The following is a 15586-nucleotide window of genomic DNA, read 5'->3' as shown; positions in this document are numbered from 1 at the left end:
CCCTTCTGGTAAAACTACCAAAATCACGAATCACTGCTCACCTTCACTCTTTCATTCCTCTTTTTTCCCGCCTTTGGAATAAACTCCCACACTCTCTTAAATCCCATTCTTCCCTCCAGGTCTTCAAAACAGCTGTTCACCACCACCTCTTATCTTCCCCCATCCAAAACCACAATCTTTTCTACCCCCGTTAATCCACCCCAAACCCACCTCCTTCAAATTCCCTGCCTTCCTTCCCGAAAGTTCCCCGTCGTGTAAGGTCCTGAAAGTCCTTGTAGTATACATCTTGTATACCCCATGTTCCCCTCCCCATCCCTCTCCCTTCCACAGATTTCCTAATGTCTCTGTTCCCCACTGTTTTGTCCTTCCCTCTCCAACCCCTCTTGTCTCCTGCCCCCTTGTTGTGCGTTGTGTGTTCGTTCTCATACGAGCCTCGACAATGTATACAAAAAAAAAAGCTGGAGTGAAAGCAAACACAAAGAGAGGATTGAGATAATATTTTTACTCTGTCTGGCAGCCTAAAAAAGTTGAAAATCATTCCAAACAGGAAACTTACTGTTTTTAAGGAAGTCATAAAGGACACATACAACAGTTACGAACACTGCGTAAAACGGTGGTAAAACATGGAATTCATTTATTTAAATATCTTTAAACTTCTTTAAGCCTTTATCAAAGTGGAATTATATACTTAAACACTGTAGAACACAAATTGCCTTCATAATACAGTACTTCCAAGAACCTCCAGTTTTGCAGCACTTGGACATGTTCTACAGGGTGGTGTATAAGACTAAACTTCTAGATTTATTTAACGATCATTAAAATCGTTAATATTTTAAAATTGAAGTATATACCTCAACACTGAGTGGGGTATCATGTTCTATGAACTCTCTAGTTTAATCTGGAATTGGTGTGGCACATGCTTGATGGGCTAAGTGGCCTCTTCCTGCATCTAATTTCCTTGTTGTTAACTGTAATTGCTTGCTATCAGTCAGTGCTGGAATATCCACTGTGTAAGGAATCTTCTTCCTCTAAAAGCATTCAGGCAAATTGAGGGGTCCTTCTGCTCGTGAGATTCTTCTTCCTCCGGTTAAGAAACAAACAAATAAAAAATCCATGCTTTGAAGCTGGTGCACTTTGTGGCATATCGTAGACTAGCAAGAGACACTCTGTGCCCGACATAGCCAATGTTTTGACAGGGCATGCCTCAAAATAAGTGAGAAAGCAAGGCAGAGTGCATTGGACCATGATAGGGGTACATGAATGTGCTAATATGTGTGTTGATAGTACAGGGGTACATAAATGTGCTTTTGTTCAAGAGCTATTATGCTCTTGTGTGTGTTGGTGGTGAAAGGATACATGAATGTGTCATTGTGTGTGTATATTTCCTGCAATGAAGGAGGAGGGCTAGCAGAATGGCGTAGAGGTACGCACACTCACCTCCAAGCTGTCTGGCCTGGGTGTGAATCCTGACCCAGATATAAACTGTCATCGCGTGGTATCTTGCAGGAAAGGCGACTCATTCATGTGTGTGCCTTCCCTCAGATGGATGTTAAACTCAGTGTCCCATCAGCCAGCATCACATGGTGGATGCCAAAGATATCACAATGTCCTTCGCAAAGAGTATGCCAGCCATCACTGGCACCCTTGCAAAATTTCCAATCTTAAGGCCCAGTCACACCTTTACGTTTCAGCCAGCAATGGCAACGTATCAAAATGTATGTAAAACGCTGGCTTACGCTGAACTTTTGATGTTTTTTTTAAAGATTCGGACGTATTCATAACGGGTTGGTCGTATGCATAACATATTAGTAACGGACACAGAACGTTTCGTTGTCTTATAGATAACTTATACCAACGAATGCTTAGCCTGTTGTCGGCGTTCACAACCTATGCCCAATGATAGTCTAACTTATGCATAGCGCGCTGCACGTATCGTCTACGATCACGTGGTGTAGCCTATTAAAAGGCTGCCGCACAATGATTCAAATCATAACCGCCGGAGAAATGGAAGTGTCAACATCGCAGTCACACCTTGGCAATCTTGCCAGCGTATGCCGACCTCTGAAAAATGCGTCTAAAACGCTGGCGCACGTCGAATACGGTATGGGTAAGTTTGGTATACGTGAATAGAACGTTAAAGTACGCTATCATACGTCGGAGTAAGTGGAGTACGTCTTGAAATTTTAAACGTGTTAAAATTTTTATGACTTACTTGCCGTATGCCTCACACGTTCCGCATGCGATGGGAATAAGTTGTACGCACGTTATGCGATCATTGGCACACATCGACAAAAGTTACTTGTAAGTTACTCATAAGTCGAAACATGTCGAGGTAATGTTTAGCGTCGGTGTTCAAGACTCCCTGGTTTTTTTTTTTCTTCTTCAGTATGACGGTGATGTTGACACTTCGATTTCTAGTGCGGTTATAATATAATATAATTAATAGGCTGCCGCTCAACGACTTAAATCATAACCGCACTAGAAATCGAAGTGCAACATCACCGTCATCGCGAAGAAAAAAAAAAAAAACAGGGAGTCTGGAACACTGACGCTAAACATTACCTCGGCGTGTTTCGACTTATGAGTAACTTACAAGTAACGTGTATGGACGTGTGTTAACGATCGCGTAACGTGCCTACAACACGTTACTCATAGGTTAGAAATAAGTTTCGGGTACGCTAAACATTACCTCGATGTGTTTCGACTTATGATTAACTTACAAGTAACGTGTGTCGACATGTGTCAACGATCGCATAACATGCCTCGACGTGTGTCAACGATCGCATAACGTGCCTACAACTTATGGCCAGCGTAGCGGAACTTGTGAGTCATACGGTGGCATACGTCGTAAAATTTCAAGCATGCTAAAATTTGAGGACAACCGCAAAGTACACCGATGAAAGCCAGCGTACTACGACATATGGCAGTGTTTTTCAGCGTGCTCTTAATGTTTCCAAAACTTACCCATAACGTATTCGACGTGTGCCAGCGTTTTAGACAAATTTTTCAAAAATCGGCATAAGCTGGCTAAAACGTCAAGGTGTGACTGGGCCTGTACAAACGCAGTCAACAATCCTGCATCAGAATGGCGATCCGTCCAGGATTGTCACCTCTTTAGTTAAGACACTGCTTCGGCAGCATCGGCCCTCTGTATCGAGCATGGTGCATGAGGATGATGATGATGATGATGATGATGATGATGATGATGATGATGAGTGAAAGAAGACCTGGCTTGCCAGAGTAAGGGATCAAAATGCTGCTTTGTTGTTTATCACGTTGTGCTTTCATCAAACATGCAATGTTATAATCCATTGTCAAGACTTCATTACATCAGCCACCGCCGAAGGTGGACAGAGGTTATGTTTTCACTGCTGTTTGTCTGTCCGTGAGCAAGATATCTCAAAAGGTTATGGATTCGGGTGGAACTTGGTGGACGGGTTGGGTGTGCGACAAGGACAGACTGATTAGATTTTGGTGAAGATCCAGATTCGAGAATTGTTAAAGCGGTTCTTCACAATTGAGAGATGGGGCCAAAAATGATATATAGCACGATATTTCAAAAATGTTGTGGACGAATTATGACAAAACGTGGTAGATGAGCTGGGTTGGTGACGAGAACAAGCCAATTAGCTTTAAGTTAAGGTCCGGATGCAGATCCGGCCTATTAGTGGGATACAAAACGTAAACCGTAGAGCCTGGTGGAGGAGGTCCATTCCAGTTAAAACTCCGTTTGGAACCAAATAAATAATTCTGTAAATTTGTACAAAGCAATTAGCACACCACTAAATGTGGGAAATAAAGTTACTGCAAGAGGAAAACAAAAATCATGCCTTGGTAAACACCATGTGATGCAGCATACTTTGACCTGGAACTGTTTTGTTGTGATGATGACATCTGCACATCCCTGAAGTGTATGTATTCGGGATTTAGGAGGCAATCCTTGTCGGCATTCGGTTTCTACATCTATAACACTACATTTCAGCCCTACCCTCGGGTTGAAGAATCTTCTTCTACATTCCTTGTTCTTGGGAAACCAACACCGTCAGTAAGAAAACAAAATTTAAACACCATTTATGAAGTATCTTTTCACGATACTGGAACTGTAGAAGCGTGTTGTACTCTGCATTCGAGGGAGTGAGAAATATGAGAGACCAGCCTCAAAACAAAGTACAGGCACCAACCACTGTCCAAGCACCAGGACACTAAATGAACATAATAGATAAGTAACAGAAATGTGCAACAAGCCCAAAAGAAAGGCAGAGAGCCCGTCAAAAAATAAATAAATGAGACCAATATCCACTTGGATAAATGCGACAAGAGTCCCTGAGAAGTAAACTGGGCTATCCCCCATCTTGGGCCAAATCGAGTTAAAAGTACACGACAGTAATCTTTCAAGGTCAGTACATCTTTGGTGTCAATAGCAGTTTCCAACAAAATATCTGAAGCTGAAAGGGATCTTTGTTCAAAGGGAGTGAAATGATATTCTTCATGGAAATTGAACTTTGAAGCTCTTATTCTCAGAAATTATATCCTGTTGGATCCCCCTCATTACGGAAGTTAAGGCGATTTTTACAATTGTGTTCATTTTACAATTGATTTAAACTTAAAAGATCCATATCTACTCGAGTACATTCGTCAAGTGGAATCACGCAGGAAATTTTCAACAGCGAACTGGGGCTGAACGTAATTGTTCCGGGAAACTCTTTCATTAGCTTCAAATTTTGCTGAAAATATTATAGAAACAAATACTGTAATCGTTTCAAATAAAATTTTTATGTTCTCTTAGAACTAGTTGCACATCAATACTCAGGAAGTACACCAATCGTGCTTCACGTTATTACCTCCACCACCGAAGGTGAAGGAGGTTATGTTTTCACCCCTTTCTGTCTGTTTGTCTGTTTGTCCGTTTGTCTATTTGTCTGTATACAGGATATCTTAAAAAGTTGTGGACGGATCCGAATCCGGATGAAATTTTGTGGTGAGGTTTGGTGTGTAACAAGGACGAACTGATTAGAATTTGGTGAAGATACAGATCCGGATCCGACTGCTAGAATTTTTTAAGTGATTCTTCACCATTGAGAGATAAAGCCAAAACGATATATAGCACAATATCTCAAAAAGTAGTGGACGGATTAGGATGAAACTTGGTGGACATGTTGGGTGTGTGAAAAGGAAGAAATTATTCAATTATGGTGAAGATCCGGATCCGGATCTGATGATTTTTAAGTGATTCTTCACCATTTTGAAATCGGGCCAAAAACTATATATTGTTACGAATTTGGAAGCTTACTGCACCCAACATTCAGTCCTTATAGAACAGTTATATCGGTAAGTATGTGTTTCTCATTAGAATCCATCCCCTAGTCTAATGGGAATTAAATGTTCGTGCGCTGCAGAGTTATTTTGATAGTTAGGATTTTTACATCAACGACAACAATGCTCACCTTCACTTTCACACGACAACACTCTGCTCGCCGCATTCTTCGAGTGCTTGCCAGCAAGCGCGCGTGTGGGTGGAGTCTAACAAAGAGATGGCGTCCCTCTCTGGCCAATCGGTAAGGAGCGGGCGTCTCACCCACCCCGTTTACGACTCGACACGATCGTCATTACGCATGTGGAGGGTGGAGGGTGGTGGGTGGAGCCACAAACGCCTCCGATCGGGACTCCGCCCAGAAGGGTGGGAGTTGCCCCACCTACCGTGGGCCTGTCCAATGGAGGACGGCCAGGGAATCGCGCGATGGGTCTGACCAATGAGGAGGCGAGTGGCCAGGAGAAGAAGCCCCTCCCTCCTGAGGAGAAAGTGTGGTTGTCTGGACCAGCGTTAGAGAGACGGTGTTCTCGTGGCAGGAGCGTTCGCGAGACAGAGTGTTCGGGGCGTTCTGGCTGAAACGTCAAGGTCGCGTCGCCTGGTCGCCTGGTCACCTTGTGAGCCTCGTCGCCTGGTCGTCTCGTCTGGCCTGCCGGCATTCTGTCTGGTCCACCTTCGCGCCGGCCGGCATCCATCATTGCATTGTGTAGCGGGTTTGAGTCTTTCCGAACCAGATCATCCAAAACCGCACGAGGCGGGGAGGTGGGAGATAGATTCTCCCCTTCGGCTCACCTTCCCTCCTGAGCTGAAGGGCCGAATAAAGGCTGTGGCCATCACTTCTTTTGGGTATTTGTGTGTGCGTGTGTGTGTCTGTGGGCCCGTCTTCAAGTAGAATTGTTTAGGTGCCTTGTACATACTTGCATTTATTTTAGTCAGTTTAAGTCTGCTCCTTGTGTGTGTGTTCCCTTCCACCCCCCCCCCCCGATTATAAATAAATCCCCTGTTAAATGTATCAGCTCGTTTCTGTGTTTTCTTCATTGGTTTAGCACGGTTCCTGTTGGTGGATTTAAAAGGCCGTTGCTGCCGTAGATGTGCATTTGGACCAACGGAACCTCGGTAACCATCCGCTCGGGTTACGCACGGGTCGAGCACGGTAACGGCTCGTCCCGTTCGAGCTCCTTCGAGGGTGTGAATTCCTCGGTATTGCTCGCCACGTGGGCCTCTAGGTATTTTGAAGTTTGGCAAATAACCCTGTCCCACACGGTTGAATTATTGACGATTCACGGTTCTGTAAGGGACCCGTACCTTTGAAGTTATCGGAAAGGTACGATCTAGATTCTGGGTGGTCGGTGGAGCCAACTCTAATGCTCCATCTAGCGGTCGTGCTTGTTGCCGATACCCGAAACCCATAACAATATAACACGATATTTCAAAAATGTATTGAGCCCAATGTGTTCTCCTGGATCAGGCATTGTGTGGCAGAGGTACGCGCTCTACCGAGTGCCCTTTGAGATGTTTGTGTTATGAGCCCACACGTGCGAAGCGAAAAGCAGGGTTAATCAATTTGTTCACTTCGTCTGTCTGTCTATCTACAGACATCAGTTTATGATCGAGGAACTACTTAATTTCGATTGGATGTTATATTTTTAATACAGTAGAACATGAACCTCCACTTTCGCAGTACTTTGGCTCTGAATTTGGCAAATTGTCAGGAATCTCAACCCAAGTGCGCAAGCGCACAGTCTGCTGTCTGGCAGTCAAACCAAAATTGAAAATAGCTCCAAACAGGAAATGTAGTTTTTAGGGATGTCATAACAGACACAAACAACAGGCATGAATGACTCATGCAACGTGTTCATGTTAAATAAGGTGCAGTGAACTTCCGAATAAATGTTTTTTTTTGTTTTTTTTTATACAACCATTAAAATCGTTATTGTATTTCAATTGAGTTATATACTCAAACAATGTAGAACACAAATCGCCTTCTTGGCACTTTGAAAAACCTTATGTTTATCGGTACTTGGACAAAATATTACACCGTTTTACACCATCTTGACCAATCAAATTTCTCGCTCGCTCTCTCAGTGTTGGTTCCTTTCCAAGTCCTTTTTTTCTCAACACCGCATGGGGGTATGGTGTTCTTTGAACTCTGGTTTATTCTGCAATACTTCAACACATTAAATGTCGACGAGGAGGAAAATTAATTGTACCGATAACAAAAACTGAACAAAAACATATAAAAGGAGGAAGACACATACATTGTACATATTGTACACACTTTCGTGATGAATTACACATGTAATGCAGCGACTCAATGTAAACACGAGGCAACAAACCAAAGCAAAATATTAGAACAATTAATTCTTATTTTGTACACAGCCAATGGCTGCCAGTTGCATCATTTCTGGGAGCACAGCTGTGCCACTGATGCAGTGCCTCCTGTTTCCAGTAAGCTGGCACTCGTTTTGCCAACCTCAGAAGGATGACAGGCTGAGTCAACCCACCTGCTGTTACTTAACAGCGTGACAGGGGATCAACCTCAAGACCCTAATGTCTAAAGCCAGCCACCTTAACTGTTAAGCCAACACCAGATTTCGAAGAATTAATAAAAATATTATAACGAGGAAAATTTGAGTGACACTCAAGCTGTTCAAATTGTGAGTCACGAAGTTTCTGTCATTAAAATGGGAGACAAAACTGGTACTGCATAAGGGATGATGCCAGAAAAACTCCAAATCAATAAAGTGAGCTCTCAATATTGTGGTGCAGATACTCACCGATTCACATCAAAAGGGAAGCAGAACCGCAGCACATTCTCCAGCCCTTCCTGAGAACAAAAGTTATAATGATGGCAAATTGGTAAATTATTTACTCCAACGACATGCGCTTAATATTTACAGGCCATCAACATATTAATTATGCAAAACGAAGGAGGAAGGAGAGGGGTAAGATAAGAAAAATACATTTTAAGAATGAAAGAAAGGAGAAGGATAAATATATTTCACTTCTCCATTGGCTTGACAGATTGATTTAATCTGATACTGGTGTGGCACACATATGAAGGGCCAAATGGCCTCCTTCTGCGTCTAATTTCCTTATTTCCTTGCTAAAATGGGGAAAGGGAGGGCACGAGACCATGCCATGCAAATCGATTTGATTTTGGTGAAGATCCAGATCCGATAATTACCTCCCCCTACCGTTTTCACCCCTGTCTGTCTATCTGTCTGTTTGTTTGTGTGCAGGATATCTCAAAAAATTAACGATGGATTCAAATGAAATTTGGTGGAGAGGTTGGTTGAGTGACAAGGACTAATTAAGTAGATTTTGGTGAGGATCCAGATCCTATAATATTGAAAGTGATTCTTCACAATTAAGAGATTATGGCCAAAAATGATATACTGTATAGCATGATATTTCAAAAAGTTGTGGACGGGTTATGACAAAACTTGGTAAATGCACTGGGTAGGTGACACGAACAATCTTATTAGATTTTGGGTGAGGTCCAGATGCAGATCTGCCCTATCAGTGGGAAAGAAAAGGTAAACAGGTTCAACTTGGCGGAAGTATGCACTGTACCGAGTGCCTTTTAGTTTATACATTGTTACAGCCTGCTGGGTTGTGTGGTCGATGTCCCGATAGAAATCAATGGCTCAGAGCTGGATCATGTATCCACTGTCACAATAGATGCTCATGGAACGTTCTAGTCAGCCGCTGCATTGTGCTGATTCTTTGCCACATGCCTGGTCTCTAATTAATGGCCTACGGAAGCCAGTGAGGTGCATTGTACGGTCTCATTATACAGCATTGGTTGCCATTCCCAATCAGTCATTAAACGGACAATCAAGCTAATGGTGAGTGAGAGAGAAGGGATGTGGTACGCCATAGCATGAGGTGGAGGGCAGAAATTATAAAAGCACGTGCAGCCAAGAGGAATCAGGAGATACACAGGAGCTACAGTACCAAAGTCTGCACGAGACCACAGCGCTGCAGCACGCCCCTCCATGACGCCCCCACTCCTCCAGCCATGACTCATCTCCTCAAGGGCAGACTGCAGCTGATGCATGAACAAGTCTGGGCTGCCACTTGCATCAGTTCAAGCTGAGTCTTGCTGCATAACTCAAGTATTTCTTGTCTTGTCCGCCTCTCTGGGATGTCTTTCATGGAATGATTGAGCCTGATAAGGATATTTAAGGACCTTCCAATCGTTCGTCGTTTCGCAGGCATGTGCCGGTAAGGGTGAAGGAGCGTTATTGAGTTATCATTTGTGTGTTGCATCTTGTATTTTCATTCCCCATGTTCCCTCGTTTGTATTAAATATATCAGGTATCAGGGTGAATTTGAGCAAGAGTGATCGTCATTGTAATTAGGCAAGTCCATTGAAGGGCTGATTGGAAATGGCCACAAACACCATATAACGAGACCGTGCTGTGCTCCTCACCAGCTATGCTCGGCTGTTAAATTTAGACTGAGCGAACAGCACCGAATCAGCGCAACACATCAGCTGACTCGAAGGTCCCATTAGCACAGTATCGTGAAAGTGGACACATGATCCGGCTTGGATCCATCGACTCGGTTGGCCGTTACGGCTGTAGTTGACACGGCCCATCGGAAATCGTTCTGGGACACTGAGATGATCCGTGGCTGCAACAATATTTTTTGCAATGTATTTTATCAATATTTGTCTCACACATGATTGGTTTTAATGGGTGTCCTGTATCAGTGTCTATTTATAAAATTACTGCTTTGCTCAACTGTTAGTAGTTATTTCAACCCTTTGTTTCAATGGAAGTGGTCAAGAAGTACTTGCTGTAAATTGTTTACAGTAAAAGTAAAATAACAAACTTCAAAAAAACAAAGATAAAAGTTATAAGAAAACAAAAACATTATCTTCATATTTGTTTTCGAATAAACTATATTTTAAATCTGCAGGACAGCATCTTGAACAATATTTAAATTAAGACCATTGATATATTGCTCAAGATGAAGCTGTCTCGTCAGAAACATGACACATCTTAGAGGTGATCAGTAAATTTGTGGCAATGTAAAAAGTCATTCAACAAAATTAACTTATTATTCACTATAAATTATTCACACCATCTTTTATTGAATGTTTATGCAATCCCTTAACAATTGCTTTCAAATGCAAATTTATTGGTATCTATCACAAGGAAATTAGATGCAGGTGGAGGCAATTCAGCCCATCATGCCTGTGCCACATGAACACCCCACCAATTTATCAAAAAAAGATCAAAATCAGAAAATACAAAATGTTTTTTTTTTTAAATGAAGTGTTTTTTTTTTGTAGTTTTTGTGGGGGGGGGTTCCCCCCTTCTTTTCAGGGGAGAGGGCATGGGGTTGGGTAAAAATCACAACATCAACCATACAACACCCCTTGACGAGACACCCCCCCCCCCCCACCAACAACACTTCATACACATGCAATCATCCATCAATGCTCAAGCTTCCAAAAAGTCTTGTCAACATCCCTATACCCCTCCATCTCCAATACTTCCAGGTACCTATCTAATTCCAATTTAAACTTATCTACCGTTTCTGTTGCAACTACCTTTCCAGGGAGACCATTTTTCATGCATTAGCTCCTCTGAGTAAAAGACTGCTGTCTTACTCCTGTCTTAACTCTCCTCTCCTTTACTCTCAGGCTATGGCACCTGGTCCTATCGCTGTCTACTCTGCTGAATAACTCTTCTGCACTCATTTTATCGATACCTTTCATTACCTTCAGCATCTTTATCATATCTCCTCGTAACCGCCTCCTTTCTAGTGAATAAAGCCCTGTCTCCTTCAGCCGCTCCTCATAGCTGAGTCTAGCTTGGCCCGGAATTAAGTGAGTTGCCCTGCGCTGAACCCTCTCTATGGCATCTATGTCCTTCCTGAATTGTGGTGACAAACACTGCAAACAACATTCTCGATGTGGCCCTCACTACATTCCTGTACAATGTACAATCCTGCTACTCTCCAATCCCCCGGTACCTGTCCTGACTGCAGGGAACTTTTGAAAATATCCGTTAACATCTCACTTACCTGCTCAGCCACCTCCATCAATACTCTCGGGTGCAGAAATGCTCCACCTCCTCCACCACATTGGGATCGTTACTTAAAAGGAGGTCTAACACTGCACTCCCCCTCATGGGCTTATCTACAAACTGGATTAAAAAGCAATCCTGGACTAAAACTAGGAAATCCTCATCTGCTCTACCCTTTCCCTGTTCCTGGAACCAATCTATCCCTCGCAAGTTAAAATCCCCCATAATCAATACTCTTCCCTTACCACGTGCCCTTTTGAATTGTTCATGTACTCCTCCTTCCTCCTCTTCCTTCACACCCGGAGCCATACAAAAGCATCCTACCCAGTACCTTACTGTTTTTACAATCTCTAATCTCTACCCACACAGAATCCTCAACATTTATTCCTTAATGTCACCCCTTTCTCTTGATACAATGCTGTCCTTTACCCAGATTGCTTTTCCTCCTCCTATTCTCTCCTTCCTATCACTCCGATACACCTTGTAGCCTTCTAATCATGTCCTCCAGTTACTCTCCTCCTTAAATGATGTCTCACTTACTGCAACTATTTCATACTCAGATGAGATGTCTAATAATTTCTCCATTGATTATATTAGGTGTATGCGAAAGACTGGGAGCTCCCGGTGGTGTATCCGTGTTTATAAAGGGAAAACGCCACTGTCGCCATGATGTTGGCCTCGGCTTCCTGGATTGGGCTGTGTGGTAATGTGTGTGAAGACAAATGTCAGGCAAAGTGCTAAGATGTCCCTGGTTTCCCCAATCTCAGCCACCCCCTCCTGTTTATGATTATTAGTCCCCCATTTCCTCAGTGGTGCAGCAGAAACTGTTCCGTGAGCTTTCAGCCATCAGTGTAGATTGACTTGGGACATTCATAGGAACATGCTGCAGGCGATGTAAAAAAAAAAAAGCCCCACATGGGCAGTTGAGTGTGGGGTGGGAGAAAGAAGATAGATCTAGATAGATAGATATGTATATATATATATATATATATATATATATATATATATATATATATATATATATATATATATATATATATATATATATATATATATATATATATGACAACTGTTGTCCCAGTTGAAGACATTGAAGTGGACAACAGTTAATAGCTAAACAACTAAAAAGCTAGTGTAACAATACTGTTGTGGAGAGATGTTTCACTGTGGACAAATTCAATTATCACAGGGTGGAGTGGCTCGTAGTTTGGCCAGGGTGCTGGCATTTGGCACAGTGAAAGCTAGCACAGCCACTGGAGGAAATAACAAGGTAGATATCATCACCTGTGCCTCTGTGGTTCCCATCTCCTGCAGTTGTAGGGTTACGTCAACCAAGAGGAGCAACGCCATGAAAACCCCACCACCAGCCACCCCCTCCCCCAATCCCCCCTAACCACGCTCCTATTATCTCCCATTCATTTTATCAACCAGAATTTGAAGGTTTATGCATTGATTTGCTACCCTTATCTAATTTGCTGCCAAATCTTTTGATGTATCAGGCTGTGGCAGTAGTCCATAACCATGAAGTACCCATTCTGCATCGTCTTGTTGGAGCTCCCTCACCGTTTGTAGTCTTGTCCTACTATTAGCAATTTCTCAAATACCGCTGTACTTGTGCCAGTATGCATTTGCCAAGTTCAGCGTAATTAAGCACATTCATTTGTTAGCGTGGGAACATCTTATTTCTGCCACCCCACCCCCACCCTATTAGGAAAGAGGAAGCTGTTACTTAAGGCTCAGTCACACCTTGACGTTTTAGCCAGCTTATGCCGATTTTTGGATAATTTGTGTAAAACGCTGGTACACGTCGAATACGTTATGGGTAAGTTTTGATAACATTGAGAGCACGCTGAAAAACACTGCCATACGTCGTAGTACGCTGGCTTCAAACATTGTACTTTGCGGTTGTCCTCAAATTTTCCATGGTTGAAATTTTAAGACTTATGCCAGTGTATGACTCAGACGTTCTGCATAACGCTGGTCATAAGTTGTAGGCACGTTACGCGATCGTTGACTCACGTCGACACACGTTAGCTGTAAGGTACTCATAAGTCGAAACACGTCAAGGTAATGGTTAGCGTCAGTGTTCCAGACTCCCTGGTTTTTTATTATTATTTTTTCTTCGGTAGGACGGTGATGTTGACACTTCGATTTATAGTGCGGTTATAATATAATATAATTAATAGGCTGCCGCTCAACGATTTAAATCATAACCGCACTAGGAATTGAAGTGTCAACATCACCGTCATACCGAAGGGAAAAAAATTAAATAAAATAAAATAAAAAAACAGGGAGTCTGGAACACTGACGCTAACCATTACCTTGACGTGTTTCGACTTATGAGTACCTTACAAGTAACTTTTGTCGAAGTGTGCCAACATTCGCATATCGTGCGTACTGCGTACAACTTATTCCCATCGCATGCGGAACGTGTGAGGCATACGGCAAGTACGTCGTAAAATGTTTAACACGTTGAAAATTACAAGATGTACTCCACTTAATACGATGTATGATAGCGTACTTTAGTGTTCTATTCACGTATACCAAACTTACCCATACTGTATTCGACGTGCCCCAGCGTTTTAGACGCATTTTTCAGAGGTTGGCATATGCTGGCAAGATCGCCAAGGTGTGACTGCGATGTTGACACTTCCATTTCTCCGGCGGTTATGATTTGAATCATTGTGCGGCAGCCTTTTAATAGGCTACGCCACGTGATCGTCTGCGATACGTGCAGCGTGCTATGCATAAGTTAGACTATCGTTGGGCATAGGTTGTGAATGCCGACAACAGGCTAAGCATTCGTTGGTATAAGTTATCTATAACACAACGAAACGTTCTGTGTCCATTACTAGTATGTTATGCATACGACCAACTCGTTATGAATACGTCCGAATCTTTAAAAAAAAAACATCAAAAGTTCAACGTAAGCCAGCATTTTACATACATTTTGATACGTTGCCATTGCTGGCTAAAACGTCAAGGTGTGACTGGGCCTTTAGCACGGGAGATAGCATTTACCCCACACGTTTTGAACTAACTCGTGATTTGATTTGGCCAATCACTTTTCAGCTATCCAAGGGCCATGCCCCATGTGTACAGTGCATGGTGTGATAGATCATAGACATAGACATATATATATATATATATATATATATATATATATATATATATATATATATATATATATATATATATATACATATATCTGTGCACCCCTTTCACTCAACACCATAATCGCAACATTTCCCGTAAAAATGGCAAGCTTGCACAAAAACAGGAATAAGAGGACATTTTATTAACAGTATACTGACACAAGTGAAGCACACACACTCTTATACAAGGATAGGCCCAATGACTGACTGTGCAGTGCAATTCTGGGTCTCTGCCTAAAAGCAGATTCAGTGCTGCCAAATCAGCCTCATGGCAAGGACTAAACGAGGTGGTTTGCCGTTACCTACCCAGACTGCACAGTAGTTTTTCAAATTAGGTAGTACACTGGCTTAGAATACCTATAGCCACTTGCAGGTATACACATTATACAGCAGGGAAAAGTTGATTTTTAGGAAGGCAGAAAAAAAAAATCACCGAATCAATTACCAAGGCTGAAGAGCGTGTCAAATTAATACAATAAGTGGTATATTCCCTGTTATTCACTCTGGGTTGCTATTAGAAGTATGAAAAGATAAGGCAATTTTTATTGTATTTTCATGTTTAAATGGTTAAACACCGATCCACTCAACAATCCAACAGGCATCTCATAGAATATTCTTTACATGACAGATGGCCAGTCGAGCAGAGATGGAATCAACTCCAAGAGTATGTCCTGTCTTGCTCTCGTTGACAATCTTGCAAGACTGCCAACAAACACCTTCTCACGTGCCTGTCGAGGATCTTTTTTTCCATGCTCAGACTCTTGTTTCCTCTCTCCCTGTGGCTCCTCTTTTTCCCCACTGATATGTTTGTGTTTGGGCCTTTTCTGACTGCACCCTTCTACCTCGTTGTCAGTAATGTACTCTGCTGCCCAGTTCTTCCACAAGCCATGACCTCTAATTTTAAAAAAACATCTTACCGATGACCTTGTTGTATGTATCTGCAAGTCTAAATATGACTGAAAGAATCATAAACATTAGTACAATGTGGTCTTAATGGATGTGTAGCTGCTTGAAAACCGCTGCTGCGATAAAGAGCTAAGCAAACCGTAACGTTGAAATGGGAATCACACTAATCAGTG

General features: G+C 42.4%; 1 protein-coding gene across 3 annotated transcripts in view; it reads right to left on the bottom strand.

Annotated features, from left to right (window-relative positions):
• Window positions 1-15586, bottom strand: part of LOC147013030 (DENN domain-containing protein 1B-like) — a 251978-nt gene that overhangs the window by 155521 nt on the left and 80871 nt on the right. For all 3 annotated transcript variants that reach the window (XM_085854485.1, XM_085854484.1, XM_085854486.1), the window contains one exon: window positions 8086-8135. In XM_085854485.1, coding sequence (XP_085710611.1) covers window positions 8086-8135 — 50 coding nt within the window. The remainder of the gene's footprint in view (window positions 1-8085; window positions 8136-15586) is intronic.

The sequence above is a fragment of the Eptatretus burgeri genome, chromosome 14 (assembly GCF_056783735.1).
Source record: "Eptatretus burgeri isolate ZD-2024b chromosome 14, Ebu_testis_v1, whole genome shotgun sequence".
NCBI classification, from domain to species: Eukaryota; Metazoa; Chordata; class Myxini; order Myxiniformes; family Myxinidae; genus Eptatretus; species Eptatretus burgeri.
Note: the sequence above shows the minus strand (reverse complement) of the source record. Positions and strands in the feature narration are given on the sequence as shown.